Source organism: Balaenoptera ricei, chromosome 1, assembly GCF_028023285.1.
Source record: "Balaenoptera ricei isolate mBalRic1 chromosome 1, mBalRic1.hap2, whole genome shotgun sequence".
Taxonomy (NCBI): domain Eukaryota; kingdom Metazoa; phylum Chordata; class Mammalia; order Artiodactyla; family Balaenopteridae; genus Balaenoptera; species Balaenoptera ricei.
The window spans coordinates 113519497-113538703 of record NC_082639.1 but is presented as its reverse complement, the minus strand read 5'-3'; the positions used below and the strand labels follow the sequence as shown (position 1 = coordinate 113538703).

At 37.4% G+C, this 19207-nt stretch overlaps 1 protein-coding gene across 6 annotated transcripts in view; it reads left to right on the top strand.

Annotated features, from left to right (window-relative positions):
- The window catches only part of GON4L (gon-4 like), a 91789-nt gene that overhangs the window by 10046 nt on the left and 62536 nt on the right, over nt 1-19207 (top strand). For 5 of the 6 annotated variants that reach the window (XM_059933467.1, XM_059933506.1, XM_059933495.1 and 2 more), the window contains 4 exons: nt 586-777; nt 16645-16838; nt 17561-17635; nt 17813-17863. In XM_059933467.1, the coding sequence (XP_059789450.1) occupies nt 586-777; nt 16645-16838; nt 17561-17635; nt 17813-17863 (512 nt within the window). The remainder of the gene's footprint in view (nt 1-585; nt 778-16644; nt 16839-17560; nt 17636-17812; nt 17864-19207) is intronic. The other variant, XM_059933486.1, reaches the window with a different exon arrangement.

Here is a 19207-nt window from a genome sequence, read left to right as displayed (position 1 = left end):
GACTCTAGGTGCACGGGCTTCAGTAATTGTGGCATGCGGGCTCAGTAGTTGTAGCTCATAGGCTCTAGAGTGGAGGCTCAGTAGTTGTGGCGCATGGGCCTAGTTGCTCCGCGGCATGTGGGATCGTCCCGGACCAGGGCTTGAACCCACGTCCCCTGCATTGGCAGGTGGATTCTTAAGCACTGAGCCACCAGGGAAATCCTATATCATTTATAGTTGATTAAATGTGGTGTTAATGGTCATCTATATAAAATGTCCTTTTGTTACCAGGAATATACCTCCCCCCACCCTACAATTACGAATATGATTTTTTCATAGGGAAAAAAAATGCATATTAGAACTAGAAAGACCTTAGCAATTACCTAGTTCAATTCCCTGACATTACAGATGAGAAATTGGACCTGAGCTTTGATTTCAATATTTTTCTTAGGATACTGTCTTTAAGAGAGAGGAATGCCTGTATAGTAAATGCATCATTAATGAAGTTATCTAACTAAAAAGGACTTTATAACAAGATGCTGATTTCTACAACAGAGTATAATTGAGAATGGACAAAGTGTGGAGCAATATTTGTGATTCTTCCAGGAAAATCTCAAATGCATTCTGGAGGGGAGATGCCTTCATTACCATCAGACAGTCCCTCTGCAAAACCAGCAGCCCAGCCTAGGAAATCATCTCAGCCAGATGTCTGTGCCTCTCCTCAAGAAAAGCCACTCAGGACTCTAGCTCACCAAGCTGAGGAAGAGATAGAGGATGGTGGACTCTTTATTCCAATGGGTAGGCTTTCTTTTCTTTTCTTTAAAAAAAAATCCTCTTTATTGAAGTATAATATGCAGAAAACTGCACGTATCCCAAGGTATCCAAGTTCACTGAATTTTCAAAGATTGAATACACCCATGTAACCAGCAACCAGATCAAGAAATAGTATTACTAGTATCCAGAAGTCCTTCCTTTCATTTATTACTGACACCCACCCATGGGTAACCATTATCTTGACTTCTAGCGGCACAGATTAGTTCACCTGTTTTGTACTTTATGTGAAATATGAATATGTTTTTTGACTGCCTTTTCCCACTCAACATTATGTTTATGAAGTTGGTCCACATTGTTGCATGTACTTGTAGATTGTTCATTTTCATTACGATATAGCATTCTGTTGTTAGAATAGTCTGTATTTTCTTTATTAATTCAACTCTTAATGAGTGAATACTTACCAGTTGTAGGCTACTCTGAATGGTGCTGCTGTGAACATTCTACTGTAGATCTTTTGGTGAACATATATGCCTAATTTTTGTTGTGTGGAATTGCTAGGTCATAGGATTAGGCCTCCTTAAAGTTTTTTTGAAACATTTTATATATATATATATATATATATTTTTTTTTAATTTATTTTATTTATTATTATTTATTTTGGGCTGCACTGGGTCTTCGTTGCTGTGCGCGAGCTTTCTCTAGTTGCACCGAGCGGGGCTGCTCTTCGTCGTGGTGTGTGGGCTTCTCATTGCTGTGGCTTCTCTTGTTGTGGAGCATGGGCTCTAGGTGTGTGGGCTTCAGTAGTTGTGGGATGAGGGCTCAGTAGTTGTGGCTCGCGGGCTGTAGAGCGCAGGCTCAGTAGTTGTGGCACATGGGCTTAGTTGCTCCGCGGCATGTGGGATCTTCCCGGACCAGGGTAGAACCCATGTCCCCTTCATTGGCAGGTGGATTCTTAACCACTGTGCCACCAAGGAAGCCTGAAACATTATATTTTTATTGTGAAATATAACATATACAGACAAGTGAATAAAGACTTCTTTATTTAGCTTAACAAATGGTTTTAAAGTGAACACTTATGATTTCTTTTTCTCATCGCAAATAATAGACCTCCATTGCTATGTAGGTTAGAAGTTGTGATAGTGGACATCCACGTCTTATTTCTGAACTTGGGGTAAGGTGTTCAGTATTCCTTATTATGTGTGATGATAGTTGTAGGCTTTTTATAGATATATTGTATCAGATTATGAAAATTTTTTTCCTAGTTTTCTGAGAGTTTTATCACATACTGAATTTGGTCAAATGCTTTTTTAAAATCTCTATTAAGATTATCGTATGTTTTTTCTCCTTTATTCTGGTTTTTCTTTTTTGTTTTTTTTGTTTTTGGCTGTGTTGTGTGGCATGTGGGATCTTAGTTACCTGACCAGGGATCGACCTCATGCTCCCTGCAGTGGAAGTGCGGAGTCCTAATCACTGGACTGCCAGGGAATTCCCTCCTTTATTCTGTTAATATGGAGAGTTACATTGATTCTTTTTTAATGTCAGATTTATTGAGATAATTTTTGTACAATAAAATTTTTTCAGTGAGTTTTGAAAAATGGACATAGTTGTGTAACTGCCACTACAATCAATATATGGAACATCTCTCTCTAAAAGTTCCCTCACTCCCCTTTGCAGTCCTTCATTCTCAGCCTTTGGGAACCAGTGATCTCAATTTTATTCTTACAGTTTTGTGTTTTCTGCAATATTACATATAGGTGTTATGCAGTATGTATGTAACCTTTTTTTTTAAACTTTGGGTTTATTTATTTATTTATTTATTTATGGCTGTGCTGGGTCTTCATTTCTGTGCGAGGGCTTTCTCTAGTTGCAGCAAGTGGGGGCCACGCTTCATTACGGTGTGCGGGCCTCTCATTATCGCTACCTCTCTTGTTGCGGAGCACAGGCTCCAGACGCGCAGGCTCAGTAGTTGTGGCTCACGGGCCTAGTTGCTCCACGGCATGTGGGATCTTCCCAGACCAGGGCTCGAACCCGTGTCCCCTGCATTGGCAGGCAGATTCTCAACCACTGCGCCACCAGGGAAGCCCTGTATGTAACCTTTTGCATCTGGTATCTTTTAAAATTTTTATTGAAGTATAGTTGATTTACAGTATTGTGTGCATCCCGTATCTTTCACTTCATCTAATGCTTTTGAGATGAATTCATGTTTGTTCTTCATTGCTGAGTAGTATTCTATTGTATAGATACACCACAATTTGTTTATCTGTTCACCAGCTGATGGACATTTGGGTTCTTTCTAGTTTTTGCCTGTTATGACTAAAGCTGCTATAAACCTTCACATGTAGTTCTTTTTTTTTTTTTTTTCTTTTTTTGGGCTACCCCACGTGGCATATGGGATTTTAGTTCCCCGACCACGGATCGAACCAGTGCCCCCTGCATTGGGAGTGTGGAGTCTTAACCACTGGACCGCCAGGGAAGTCCCCACATATAATTCTTTTTTTAAAATAAATTTATTTGTATTTTATTTATTTATTTTTGTTTGCATTGGGTCTTCGTTGCTGTGTGCGGGTTTCTCATTGCAGTGGCTTCTCTTGTTGCAGAGTACGGGCTGTAGGCATGCGGGCTTCAGTAGTTGTGGCACGTGGGCTCAGTAGTTGTGGTGCACAGGTTTAGTTGATCGACGGCATGTGGGATCTTCCTGGAGCAGGAAGGCGCATTGGCAGGCAGATTCTTAACCACTGCACCACCAGGGAAATCCCTAGTTCTTTGATAGACATACGTTTTCATTTTTCTCGGGGTAATAACTAGGAGTGACATTGCTGGGTCTTACAGTAAATGTATGTTTAACTTTATACGAAACTGCTAAACTGTTTTCCAGAGTAGCTGTACCATTTTACATTCCCAGCAGGAATGTATGAGATTTACAGTTGATCCACATCCTTGCCAGCAGTTAACAGACTTCTTAATTCTATCTGTTCTGCTAGGTGTATTTCCTTGTGTTAACTTGCATTTCCCTAATGAATAATGATATAAAGCATATTTTCATGTATTTATTGGCCATTTGTAGATATTTTTTGGTGAAATGTTTGTTCGTTATTCTGTTGTTTGTCTATATTTCATTCATAATTACTACATATCTTGCATGAGATACTTTGAAACTATGCATATATCCTTTTTCTCTTCAGATGTTCCCCCCCTAATTTTAGCCTCCATTGGTAGATCACCTGCAACAATTATAATGGTGATTTTTTATTTCTGTTGTTCCTTTTACATTTATTAACTGGAATTTTTCTGTAAAGAAGAGCAGTCTCTTCTCCCTCATTTATTTATTCAGTTTTTATATGAGTGTGGGCTCATGGATGTTTGTTTTATTATTTGAGTTACAGTGCCATGTTATCATTATTTACTTTACCCGAATTGTTTCAGCATTAGCCATGAGGAGCTACTTCAAGTTTTTTGTTTGTTTGTTTGTTGAAGTTTTATTTATTTATTTATGTGGCTGCTTCGGGTCTTAGGTGCGACACGCAGGATCTTTGTTGTGGCACGCGGGCTTCTTTCGTTGTGGCGTGCAGGCTCTAGAGCACGCAGGCTTAGTTGCCCCTCGGCATGTGGGATCTTAGTTCCCCAACCAGGGATTGAACCCACGTCACTTGCATTCGGAGGCGGACTCTTAACCACTGGACCACCAGGGAAGTCCCAGGTTTTACTTTTACAGATTATGCTTTTGTGTCGTATCAGGGAACCTTTGCCTAATCCAAGGCCACAAAGTTTTTTTTCCTGTTTTCTTCTAGAAGTTGTAGTTTTACACATTACATATAGGTGTATGTGATCCATTTTGAGTTAATTAAAAAATATATTTATTTATTTATTTCGCTGCGCCAGGTCTTAGTTGCAGCAGGCGGGATTTTCGTTGCGGCATGCAGGATCTTTTGAGTTCTGGCATCTGAGTTAATTACTGTATAATGTGGGAGGTATATTTGAGATTCTTTTTTTACCTGTGAATGTCCAGTTGTTTCAGCACTATTTGTTGAAAAGATTTCTTTCTCCATTAAATTACCTTTGTATCTATGTGAAAAAGTCACTATTTGTGTGGGTCATTCATGGACACTCTCTTCTTTTCCATTGGTCTATGTATTTGACCTTTCACCAATATCGCAGTCTTGAAATCAGGTAGTCTGTGTCTTCCAACTTTTTTTTTTAAACAAGGTCATTGGGCTATTCTAGGTACTTTGCATTTCCATGTAAATTTTAGGATTGGCTTGTCATTTTCTTCAAAAATACTTGCTGGCATATTGATTGATAATGAAACTGTTGATCAATTTGGGAAAGTTGCTGTCTTTTTTTTGTTTTGGCTGCACCATGCGGCATGTGGGATCTTAGTTCCCTGACCAGGGATCGAACCTGTGCCCCCTGCATTGGGAGTGCAGAGTCTTAACCGCTGGACTGCCAGGGAAGTCCCGAGGGATTTCTCACATAGATAATTAAGTCATCTACAAATAAGGAGTTTTTTTCCCTTCATTTCCAATTTGTGTGTCTTTTCTTTCTTCCTTTCCATTCCTTCCTCTCTCTTCCTTCCCCTCCCTCTCTCTTCCTTCCTCTCCCTCTCTCTTCTCCTCTCCGTCCGTCAGCCCCCATCTTATTATGCACTGGCTAGGACATTCAGTACAGTGTTGAAGAGAAGTAGTGAGAGTGGGCATGTTTTCCTTTGTTCCTGATCTCTTAGGGAAAATACACTCAATTTTTCACCACTAAGCAGAATTTGTTGGTTTATAACTATTGTTTATCAGATTGAGGAAGTTCTCTACTATTCTTAGTTGTGGAGAGTTTTTATCATGAACTGATGTTGGATTTTGTGAAAAGCTTTTTCTACATCTATTGAGATTATCTTTTGTTTTCGTTTTTGCTTTTAGTCTGTCGATATGGTGAATTATATTGATTGATTTTCAAATTTCAAAGCATTTTTGCATTTCAGTGATAAATCGACCCTTTTGATCATGATATAGGTATTTTTTTTTTGTATTGCTGGGTTTGATTTGCTAATATTTTGTTAAGGATTTTTGCGTCTGTGGTTGTCTGTAGTTTTTTTTTTTTTAATATATATATTTATTTATTTATTGGCTGTGTTGGGTGTTTGTTGCTGCGCGCGGGGTTTCTCTAGTTGAGGCGAGCAGGGGCTACTCTTCATTGGGTGCGCAGGCTTCTCATTGCAGTGGCTTCTCTTGTTGTGGAGCACGTGCTCTAGGCACGTGGGCTTCAGTAGTTGTGGCATGCAGGCTTCAGTAGTTGGGGCTCGCAGGCTTGAGTAGTTGTGGCTCATGGACTCTAGAGCGCAGGCTCAGTAGTGGCGCATGGGCTTAGTGGCATGTGGGATCTTCCCGGACCAGGGATCGAACTTGTGTCCCCTGCATTGGCAGGCAGATCCTTAACCACTGCGCCACCAGGGAAGCCCCTGTAGTTTTCTTTTCTTGTAATGTCTTTGGTTTTGGTATTAGGGTAATACTGACCTCATACAATGAGTTGGGAAGTGTTCTTTCCTTTTCTTTGTGTTTTTTTGTTTTTTGTTTTTTTTGAAGAGTTTGTGAATTGGTTTTATTTCTTCCTTAAATGTTTTGTTGAATGCACCAGTGAAGCCATCTGGGCCTGGAGTTTTCTTTGTAGGATGTTTTTAACTATGAATTCAATTTCTTTAACAGATAAAGGGCTATTCAGTTATCTCTTTGTTCTTGAGTGAGCTTTGACAGCTGGTATCTTTTCAGGTATTTGTTCTATCCAAGTTGTTGAATTTATTGGCATAAAGTTTTTCATAATATTCCTTTGTCATCTTTTTAATGTCTGTGGGCTCTGTAATGATGTCTGTTCTTTTATTCCTCACACTCGTAATTTATGTCTTTCTCTTAATCATTCTGGCTAGAGGTTTTTCAAAGAACAAGCTTTTGGTTTCATTAATTTCTCTATTTTTCTGTTTTCTATTTTACTGGTTTTTGCTGTTGTCTATTATTTTCTTCTGTCTCTTTGCTTTGGATTTAATTTGGTCTTTTTCTAGTTTCTTTAAGTGGGAGCTTAGGTCATGGATTTGAGACTTTATTTTCTAATAATACTATAGAATGTATCAATTTCCCTTTAAGCACTGTGCTAGCTATGCCCCACAAATTTTGATATATTGCATTTCATCAACTTCAGTTGACAGTATTTTCTAATTTCTCTTGGGATATCTTTTTTGACCCATGGGTTATTTAGAAGTGTGTGTGGGGCTTCCCTGGTGGTCCAGTGGTTAAGACCCCACGCTTCCACTGCAGGGGGCGCAGGTTCGATCCCTGGTCAGGGAAGTTCTGCTTGCCATGCAGTGTGGCCAAAAAAAAGAAAAGAGGTGTGTGTGTGTGTGTGTGTGTGTGTGTGTGTGTGTGTGTGTGTGTGTGTAAACAACAGAAATTTATTTTCTCACAGTTCTGGAGTCTGGGAATTCCAATATTAGGTGCTGGTAAATTCAGTTTCTGTGAGAGCTTTCCTCCTGACTTGTAGACACCCACCTTCTCACTGTGACCTCACATGGCCTTTTCTTGGTGCATGTGTGTGGAGAGAGAGGGAGTGAGCTTTCTGATACCTCTTCTTATAAGGACACTAATCCTATAGGATCAGGGATTCACCCTTATGGACTCATTTAACCTTAATTACTTGCTTAGAGGACCCATCTCCAAATACAGCCATGCCAGGGGTAAGGCTTCCAACGTATGAATTTTGGGGGGACACACATTCAAGTTAATTTTGGGGAGACACACACATTCAGGTTTTCTGTACAGGATTAGAGTCCTATTCTATGTTCAGTGTCAGAACCTGGTTTTTTAAAATGTAATTTTTATAGTTATAGAGTACCATATGGCTTATAACAGCAAAAACAAAAATCCACCATAACTTTTTAGAAGTGTGTTTTTTCACTTCCAAATATTTGGAGACTTTCCAGCTATCATTTTGTTACTGATTTCTGATTTAATTCCCTTGAGTTCACATCATACTTTGTATGATTTCAGTACTTTTATATTTATTGAGGTTTATTTTATGGCCCCAATATAATCTTTATTGGTAGCTCTTCCATGTGTATTTGAAAAGCACATGTATTCTGTTGTTTTAAGGTACACTGTTCTGTAAATGTCAATTAGGTCAAGTTGGTTGACAGCATTGTTCGGGTCTTATTTATTTTTACGGATTCTTTTTTTTTTGGTCTATTCTGTCATTTATTGAGAAAGGCATATTGAAGTCTCCAACTTTAATTGTGGATTTATCTATATTTTTCAGTTTTGTCAGTTTTAGCTCTACATATTTTATTTATTTGTTTTATTTTTATTTTTTATTTATTTAAAATTTTTTAGCTGTGCCACATGGCATGCCAGATCTTAGTTCCCCAAACAGGGATCAAACCTGAGCCCCCGGCAGTGGAAGTGTGGAGCCTTAACCACTGGACTGACAGGGAAGTCCCTAGTTCTACATATTTTAAAATTCTGTTTTCAGAGGTACATATGCCTAATAACATTGAGTGGGTTTTGAATGTTAAGGCAAACTAGCATTTCTGGGGTAAACCTATTTGGTCATGATGTATTAGATTTTCTAATATATTGTTTAAGGTTTTTGTTTCTTTGTTTATGGGAGATAACTGGCTTTAATTTTCCTTTCTTATAAGGTCTTTTTCATGTGTTGGTATTAGGGTTATACTGACCTTATAAAATGAATTGGGAAAATTTTCATCATTATCTATTCTCTGGAAGAGTTTGTTTAAGACTGGTGTTATTTCTTTCTTAAATGTTTTGTAACCATTCACCAAGGACGCTGTCTAGGCCTGGAGTTTTCTTTGTCAAAAGCCTTTTAAGTTTTGGATTAAATTCTTTAATAATTATAGGATTATTTAGATTTCCTGTTTCTTTTTGTGTCAGTTTTGGTAAGTTGTGTTTTTCAAGGAATTTGTACATTTTCTCTAAATTGTCAAATTTATTGATATAAAGTTGCTTGTAATGTTTAGTTTGGCATGTCTAAGATTTTTAATGAGGTCGCCTTTTTAGTTCTGATTTTAGTGAGGTCCTCTTTTTATTTGTGTCTTATTTTTTTTGTTGATAAGTTTGGCTAGAGGTTTATCAGTTAATCTTTTTAAAGAACCAACTTTTGGCTTTCTTGACTTTTTTTTTTTTCTATTTAATTGATTTCTGTTCTTTATTATTTCCTTCCTACAATCTACCTTGGATTTGATTTGTTCTTTTTTAGCTTCTAGTAAGATTTTCAATCTTTTTTTTTCTAATATATACATTTAAAGTTAAAATTTGCCCTCTAAGCATTGCTGTAGCTGCATTCTGAAAATTTTGATATGTCATACTTTTGTTTTCATTCATCTTAAAATATTTTTAATATCCATTATGACTTCTTCTTGACCCATGAATTATTTAGAGATATGTTGCTTAATTTCTAAACGTTTGAGGATCTTTCTAGTTAAATTTCTTTATTGATTTCTAGTTTAATTCCATTGTGGTCAAAGAGCATATTGTATATGATTCCTGACCTTTGAAAATTCTTGAGTCACTTAGCTTATGGTCTGTTCATGTGCTGTTAAAAAGAATACATACTTAGTGGGTGTTTTATACATGTCATTTGAGTCGAGTAAAATGTCCTGTATATGTCTGTGAGGTCAGTTTTGCTAATGTTGTTCAGACCTTTTATATCTTTACTGATTTTTTTGTGTCTGCTGTCATGTGTTACTGATTGACATTTGTTAAAATCTCCAACTGTGATTGTGGCTTTCTCCTTTTTTTTCCCCTTTCAACTTTTGTTTTATATATTTAAGCTGTATTTATCAGGTGCACAGAAATTTAGAATTGTTATGTCTTTTTGTTGAATTGACTCAGCATGAAATGTTCCTTTTTATCTCTTTATCTTCTTGCCTTAAAGTCGGCTTTGTATTTGATATTAATGTGTACATGGTATAAGTGTTTACATTGTTTTGCTTTCAACCTTTTTTGTGTCTTTTTTTATATAAATTTATTTATTTGATTTATTTATTTTTGGCTGTGTTGGGTCTTCGTTGCTGCATGCGGGCTTTCTCTAGTTGCAGAGAGCGGGGGCTACTCTTCGTTGCAGTGTGTGGGCTTCTCATTGCGGTGGCTTCTCTTGTTGCGAAGCACAGACTCTAGGCGCGCAGGCTTCAGTAGTTGTGGCTCGCGGGCTCTAGAGCGCAGACTCAGTAGTTGTGGTGCACGGGCTTAGTTGCTCCGTGGCATGTGGGATCTTCCTGGACCAGGGATCAAACCTATGTCCCCTGCATTGGCAGGCAGATTCTTAACCACTGCACCACCAGGGAAGTCCCCATTTTTGTGTTTTTATATTTAAAGTGTATCTCTTATAAATAGCATAGAGTTAAAAAAAAAACAACAAAAAACCTGGTCTGAACATCTTTGTCTGTTAATTAGATTGTACACTTCATTTATATTTAATGTAATTTCTGATATAATTTTCTATTTTCCTATTTGTTTTTTGTTCCTTTATTTCTCCTTTCCTTCTTTTGGATTAATCAAGTGCTTTTACTTTTCTTTATTAGCTTTTTAGTTTTGTATTCTTTTATTTTTCTTTTACATGTTACCCTATATATTAATAGGCATTCTTTGAAATTACTATAATCTCCCTTAAATTAGCACTTTTACCACTTCCCAAACCATGTAAGAACTTTACAACAGTTTTACTTTATATATCTACTCCTGCCTTTTGTGTTATTGATATTGTATTTTACTTCTTCATTTGTTTTAAACCCCACAAGATGTTATTATTATTGTTACTGTCTTAACCAGTCAATATTGATTTATATTTATCACATAGTTAGCCTTTCTTGTGTCTTGATTCATCCTGAAGTTCTTCACTTTGCCTTCATCTTGGGTCATTTTTTTTCATCTTGAAGAATTTCCTTTACTATGTCTTGCAGACCTGGTCTCCTGTCAATGAATTATCTCAGATTTTGTTTGTCTGGAAGAAAATTTTAGTTTTGCCTTCATTTTTAAAAATTATTTTCACTGTGTATAGAATTTTAGGTTGTTCTTTCCCCCCCAGAACTTTAAGATGCATTCTGTTATATTTTGGTTTCCATTGTTTCTGTTGCAAATTCAGTTATCAGTTTTGTTGTTACTTTGATAATTTGTCTTTTTTTCTTCTGCTTCTAAGATTTTCTCTGTTCTGGTTTTCAGCATTTTGACTATTATGTGTCTTCTTGGGTTTTCTGTTTTTATCTGCTTAGGGCTTGTAGAGCTGCTTGAATATGAGATTTGATATTTTATCAGTTAAAAAAATCCTTGTCAATATTTTTTTTAGATATCATTTCTGTCCTGTTCTCCTTCTTTTCTTCTGGTATTCCAGTTACATGTATGTTAGGTCTTTTCACCATGTCCCATGTGTATTGTTTTTTCTTTATATTCTTTTGTTTTTTCGTCCATGCATCAGTTTCTGCTGTTCTGTAGTCTAGTTCACTAATTCTCTGTTTCGTGGTGTCTTATCTATTAAATTTTTCATGCCAGTTTAGCACTATGGATTCTATGTGAAATTCTCCATCTTTTCCTTTATTTTCTTGAATGTGTTAATCATAATTATTTAAAAATCCTTTTTCCAATATCTGATTCACCCATAGGTCTTTTTTTTTTTTTTTTACTGTCGTCCTCCCCCACCCCCTAGTGTTTTGGCATCTTGGTTCTTGCTGTAATTTTTGATTGGATGCTGGACATTGTGAATGAAAAATTCTAGAGGCGTTGGTATTGTTAGCTTCCTCTAAAGAGGGTTATGTTTTCTTCAGGTAGGCAGATAATTTTGGAGGGTCACTTAAATTCTGCTAAGGGTTGGTTTTATGCTATATTAAGTCTATTTTGTTTCTAGATTGTGGCCTATATTCCTAGTGGGTGGCTCTTCTGGGGTTCCAGCACTTCTAAAAAAGCTATAGTGTTTATGAAGACTTTTCCTCCTTCGCAAGACTTCAACTACAACCTCTGTCTTCCCAACACTTGTGGAGTGTGATCTTAGTTCCCCGACCAGGGATTGAACCCATGCCCCCTGCCCCCTGCAGTGGAAGTGCAGAGTCCTAACCACTGGACTGCCTGGGAATTCCCCATGATTCAATCATAGTTTTAAGAGGAGTTTGAACAGAGACTTTTTGGGCTCATTTTTCCTTGGTTTCCTCCTCTGCAGAATTTTATCCCTCAATCTCAGCTGCTTCAGCAGCTCTAATCTCTAGCTTCTTAGTAAAGCAAGAATACTGCTTTCAGCTTGGATTCTCCTTATGTGCTTCCCTTCTCTGAAGGATCACAACTCCTTAAATCATTTCTGTAGGGGTTGTCCTCCAGTGCTTTCAGACTGTTGTATATATTTTATTCTGCTTTTGTGTAATTTTATAGTTTTATATAGTTTCACAGTTGTTTTTGGCAGGAAGGTTTCATCTGATAAAAAAATACATTGCTGTGGCCAGATCCAGAAGTCCTGGGTGTGTTTTTGACAGGGCTGTTAAGCAGCTATTTTCATACAACAAAGTGACTTTGGTGATTTAGATATTACAGAACCCACCCATGTTTTTATTGACATCATCCATTTTGCAGTACATTTACAGTGCAAATTTACTTTCAACTTACTGCTTACATCATTAAATGTGCTTCTCAGCAAATACCTTGTTTTTAGCCACATCCCACCTTTCTCATAGAAGGAAAAATTAGATTTTCTTCTTTTTTCTAGTCTGATTTTTATAGAGTGGCTTCCTTTTTAAAATTTTTTTAATTTTTAAATTTTATTTATTTATTTATTTTTGGCCGGCCACTGCGACATGTGGGATCTTAGTTCCCTGACCAGGGATCGAACCTGCGCCCCCTGCAGTGGAAGCACGGAATCTTAACCACTGGACCACCAGGGAAGTGCTTTTTTTGTTGTCGTTTTTGTTTTCCTTTTTTTAATTTTTAAATTTCAGTTCTTTAGAATTCTTAGGGTCAGTGGTATCCCAATTTTTTTTTTTTTTTTAATTTTATAGCTACTTTATTTATTTATTTATTTATTTATTTATTTATTTATTTTTGGCTGTGTTGGGTCTTCGGTTCGTGCGAGGGCTTTCTCTAGTTGCGGCAAGCGGGGACCACTCTTCATCGCGGTGCGGGGACCACTCTTCATCGCGGTGCGCGGGCCTTTCACTATTGCGGCCCCTCCCGTTGCGGGGCACAGGCTCCAGATGCGCAGGCTCAGTAGTTGTGGCTCACGGGCCCAGCTGCTCCGTGGCATGTGGGACCTTCCCAGACCAGGGCTCGAACCCGTGTCCCCTGCATTAGCAGGCAGATTCTCAACCACTGCGCCACCAGGGAAGCCCGGTATCCCAATATTTTAAAAGTAAGATAATAGATTAGTTCTAAAACAGAGTAAGATGTAACTGAATTATCTGTTCTTTCTTGGATTGTCTGTGCAATGTATTAGAATGTATTCAATTTTCCTTATAGACCCACATTCCCTATTAAACTCAGCCTTAAAATCAGAAATCAGAGGAGAAATAAGTGTGATGTGATTTAGGGGGATGTAATTAGATGAGATGGTGTAACCCCACAGTGATTACTTTGATTCTGTGTTTGTAAGATAGCCATTCTGAATGGGAATTATGCTAACTCCAATGCTTTTTCCATTGAAAAATATTTACTGCAGCGAATTTTGTTATTTCCATTTTAATTTTGTGATAAGTTTTCTTCACAATTCTTTAAAATTATTTTTTATGTTTGTCTTTATTGTATTTTTATTGGGGTTGAATGTTTTTCAGTGTATATTTTAAAGCAGTGTTACTCAAAGTGTGGTCTGAAAACCAGTGCTAGTTTGAGAACTGTTTGTTACTGGTTTGAAACAAAATAATTCATGGAAACTGAGAATAAAACTTTAGAAATGTTGTCACTTTTGACATTATGGCTATATTCTTACTTTATAAAAGTATGAGTCTACAGTGGATTGGTCAAAAACAAGACTAGTTTTTCGCCACAGAGAGTTTAAAGGACAATTTGATTCCTCATCAACTATCTGTATAAAATTTTATTAATTTTAGCTGCTTCCATTGTAAATTTCCTTTTTTTGGTCTTCACTTCTATGAATTTTTGTTACATTTTGTAGATCTAAATTTCGTAAGGAAGATTTTATTTATTTAGGTTAATTTTTAGTTAATAACACACTTTACTATTTCTAGTATAACATTAATAGTTTTAACTTGTGTCTTTCATACTTTTTTCCCCGGGTCAGTTTTGCAATTGACAGTGTTACCAACAACATGATAGGATATGAATATGAAGCTGAATCAAAACTTCTTTGGGTGTCAGAAATCCTTTTCTTGCTCTGCAACTACCAGGTCATTGTTTAAGTACTGGTAAGATGAGGAGGGAAAAGTGGATGGCAGAAACCAAGAACTGGCTAGATTGGTCTACATGAGAAAGGATGCAAGAGGGAAGGGAGGAGCAAAGAGAGGAGATTCAAGAGTGGTGAAGAGAGAGAAGAGTTTTGGAGTTTATGGAGAAAAGGGGTAAATGAGGTGAGAAGAGAGACCTTGGGAAAAGATATGTGTACAAAGGTTTTTAGACAGTTTCGTTGTGTATTATGCTATGTAATTCCCCTTTTGCTGCTTTCTCAAATGACCATCAGTAGAGAGCTTTGTCACTTTTCTGATGCATTCTAGAGTTTTATATTTCTTTTGCATCTATCACTTTGTTGGGATGTACCTCAAGGTAGCCCATTTTTTGTTTAGGTTACACAAATGTAAGATGTGTATGTTTGAATTCTACTTTTTTTTTTTTACTTAAAAATCCTTATCAAAATTTTTTCTGTATCATTAAAAACTCTTTGTAGACATTTTTAACTTGTCCCCCTGCCATCAATTGCTTAAAAAGACTATTTTTAATGGGTCAGTTACAGTCCAGTGTATGGTGTACCAGTGTTCACTTAACCATTTTTTTCATATTGGCTGTGCACACAAAAAATGTTGCCTACCTTTTCAATAAACAATGAATGTTGCCTGCCGTCAAGGCATCAGCCACTGCAGCCATACCCCCACCCCACCCCAACCCTAAAGGGTGCACCCTGAGGGGAATTCAGGTTGGAGAAAAACAGGATACTGGCCCTAGATAGTTAAGATGCATAGCTAAGGAATAACTTCAATGAGCCAAGACTCTTGCATCTTCCTCTACATAGAAAAGCACTAAAATCATTAACTTGAGATGTCTTTTTTTAAAATTAATTAATTTATTTATTAATTTTTGGCTGTGTTGGGTCTTCGTTTCTGTGCGAGGGCTTTCTCTAGTTGCGGCAAGTGGGGACCACTCTTCATTGCGGTGCGCAGGCCTCTCACTATCGCGGCCTCTCTTGTTGCGGAGCACAGGCTCCAGACGCGCAGGCTCAGTAGTTGTGGCTCACAGGCCCAGCTGCTCCGCGGCATGTGGGATCTTCCCAGACCAGGGCTCGAACCCGTGTCCCCTGCATTGGCAGGTGGATTCTCAACCACTGCGCCACCAGGGAAGCCCCAAGATGTCTTTTTTTGCGATTAGCAGTAATCTTTTGATGTTCAATTACATGTGTTTTTTTTTTTTCCAGCGAAAACTTCTATATATCCTGGCTTCTCCCTTACCTCTTTGGAGCAGTTCCTCAGAGCTATCTGAGAGGCTGTCTCCCAGACTGTAGTCCTCAGTAAGGTCCCTGAATAAAACATAACTTGCAACTTTTAGGTTGTGTGTTTTTCTTCAGTTGACATTTAGGTGTTTTCCATGTTTTTGCTAAAATAATTAATGTTGAAATGAATAACTTGATTAGTCTGTACATGTGTAATTATTTCCTTAAGAAGAAGATTGGATTGAAAGTTACGAACATTTATCGAATTCTTGATATATATTCACAAGTGCAAAAGCAATTGGTTGAAATTACTAATAATTTTTCACTGAGTAAACATTGCCAGGGTGCAGCTTGAAGGTCATAAAATCTTTTTAAACTAAGAAGGTTGTCTTGATGTTAATCTTCTCTAATCCCTTGTTTTCAGACGGTAGCAGACCAAAAAGTATCAGAGAGATGAGAACCTCATTTTGGTGTTGCGTGATAATCTACTTCAAGACTTACCAGATTCTAATAATCAAGAAGCTTTTCCTTTTATCTGGTTATATATGTGCTCCTTTCTTGTAGAATAGAGGTACTTCATCCCCTCCCCCCTTTTTTAATCAGAGTGGATTTTTTTTATTGATTTGCTCCTTGTTTTTTTCTTTTCTAGACTCAGTAGTATAATAATAGTGATAAATTACATTTGTATAATATTTCATTGGTTATAAAGCACTTTGATATATATTATTTCACTTAATATGCATGGCATCCCTGATGGGAAGATATCTGTATTTTACAAAAGATAAAAATAAGACTGTTGCCAAGGCAACCCAGTTAAGTTATAGATCTGGGACATAAACCCTGGGTTTCTGATGTATTATCTGGGTAGTATAGAGTAATAATTAAGACAGAGTTCTAGAGCTAGAGTGCTTGGCTTCAAAACGTGGCTTTGTCATTATTAGCTCTTGGGAAAGTTTCTTAATCTTTCTGCCTCAGTTTCTTCCTCTGTACAGTGGGAAAAATAATAGTCCCTACCTCATAGGGTTGTTATGAGGAGTAAGTGAATTAATATGTATAAAGTGTGTAGAAGAATGCCTGACATAAAAGGAATATTCAGTGAATGTTAGGTGTTATTACTACAACAGTACTACCACATCTGCCTTTACCACCGCTGTTATATCTTAGTCTTCTTTGATTTCCAGGGCCAGACAACAGTGTTTTTCTTTTACTGTTGGCTTTTTGGGTTAAGTTCCGGGAGCAGTTGCTTTGGTGATTCTTGTGATGTTCTTGGTTTATTTGCAGAAGAGCAAGACAGTGAAGAAAACGAGAAAAGGCGAAAAAAGAAAAAGGGTACCAAGAGGAAAAGAGATGGAAAGGGTCAAGAAGAAGGGACTTTGGCTTGTGACCTGAAGCTGGATGACATGCTTGACCGCACCTTAGAGGACGGCGCCAAGCAGCACAACCTAACAGCAGTCAACGTGCGAAACATCCTTCACGTGAGTAAGACGGGGGCAGCCATGTAATGGGAATAGAACTCTTTCATGGGGAGCAAATAAAAATTCTCAGGAAACTCTTGAGTCTTGGTGTGTGAATTACTAATTTTGTGAGTTCCCTGTGGCAAAATATTTTACATTTCAAGGTAGCCTTCTCTTTGCACTCAGCACAAGTTTGAAATGTGAACACATGTGAAAGAACTTAATTGGGAAGATAAACTGTTACTCTGCTTCCTTCCACTGATTTGATTGTTTATTGTTTAGCATATTCAAAAATAATGGAAGATGATAATGTTTACAGTGGATTTACTCTTGTGGGTCAGTGTGTCTTAGAAGATGCCCAGTTAACAGTTTACAGTCCTTTGCACATATGCAAATACTCTTCTTTGCTATGTAACAGTACAGCTATTTATAAAGCCTTTGTTGTTTATTACTGTTTCTCTTAAGCAGATAGTTAACCTGAGAATTTTTTTATTTTTGAGCCCTTCCTGTTAGTATCAGCTAATGAGATTGGTCCATTTGCTTGCTACATTGTTGGAAGCTGTGTGCTTCTCTCCAAAACTTCCTTCTTTGCTTTCAGTTGCCTTGCTTTACCCTAATCTGAAACCATTTGGGTATCTAGCTCTCGTTTATCCTCTACATATATCTAGCAGAGTTACAGAGAGATGAGTATTATCTAGATGATACACCTTTGTTGCATAAAGTGAAATTTCATCTTTCTCCAGGAAGTAATCACAAATGAACATGTAGTCGCTATGATGAAAGCAGCCATCAGTGAGACGGAGGATATGCCAATGTTTGTGAGTATTTATTGTTCTTTCAATGTCATGAAACAGAACTATCTGTAAACTGGCTAAGTGTAGTGAGTTGTTTACAAACTCACTTGGGCGTTTGTAAATAATTTGGCAGTTGGGGGCAAACTCAAGAATCACTCGATGATTTTTATTGACTGTTTTCTTCTCATTTTCCCTTCTTAGGAGCCCAAAATGACACGCTCTAAACTGAAGGAAGTGGTGGAAAAAGGAGTGGTGGGTGTTCTATTTTTTCTTTATTGTTTATTTAGCTTTGTTAATAATATATAATTCCAGGTTATTTGTCGGGAAAAAAATATAGGAAATATTTATTATGATCTGGGTTTGACTCCTTAAAGAAATATTTGTAAAAGGCAAATAGACATGTGGAGATGCAATATATGAAATCATTATCATAGTTTATTTTTATTTTAGTTGCTTTTTTGGAAGTGCTAGGTAGATAACCATTTGGAATGGTTGAAAGCAATGAGTGATGACAGTTTTTCTGTTCATGTTGTGAGATAGGTGGTGAAGTGTTTAAAGTAGTGTATTTCAAATTGTGTTCCAGGGACCAGTTGCATCAAGATCACCCTGGTATGGGGTTCCTCAAGAGTGCTTATTAAAAATGCACATTCTTGGGCTCGCCTCAGACCTAGGAATCAGGACCCATGGGTATGGCCTGGGAATATGCATTGTTGAAAGCACAACAGTACATTCTTTTGCACACTAAAGTATGAGAACCTCTTGAAGACTTTTGAAGCATTCTGATACAGCAAGCTCTTTGATGCTGGGCACTGTGTTCTATCTGCTTAACAAGCACTTGTCCAGTTTGTGCTTACCTTCTGCGACAAAGCAGGTGATAGTCCTGAGGGAGTCCATTCTATCTCTGATAGTAAGAAAGATTTGCCATATGGACCCAAAATGCATACTGTAGTTTTTGTCTGTTTGTCTGGTTCTGTTCCTTGCAGCCCTGTATAAGAAATGTCTGTTCCTCTTCCACATGACCTTTCCTCTAGTTGAAGAAAACCAATATATCTTTTTATAACATTCTTTTCTTGCTAAACGTCCCCTAATTTTTTATTGGTCTTCATGTGACAAGGCTTTGAGTACCTTCACCAATCTGATCCTTTTCTTCTGCATGTGCCAAGTTTGTCCATATCCTTTTAAAAGTATGCCTTAAGTGGATCTAGTGCTCCAGATAGGGTTTAACTAGTATAGATTAAAGTTAGGTTGGGACTTCCCTGGCAGTCCAGTGGTTAAGACTCTGAGCTTCCACTGCAGGGGTACAGGTTCAATCCCTGGTCAGGGAACTAAGATCCTGCATGCCGCATGGTGCAGCCAAAAAAGAATAAAATAAAAAAATAAAGTTAGGTTTATTCCCTCAGTGTTCAGATTCCATATTTCCCTTAATGCAGCCTAAGGTTTCATTGGCTTTTTTTTTTTTTTTAATAGGCCAAAGACACACATTTTAGGGTGGAAAATTCTGCTCCCCTATGCACTGGCTTTTTTTGACAGCCACATCATATATATATATTTGTATATCCTTATCTAATTGACTAACCCTGTTTGCATAAAGTGAAA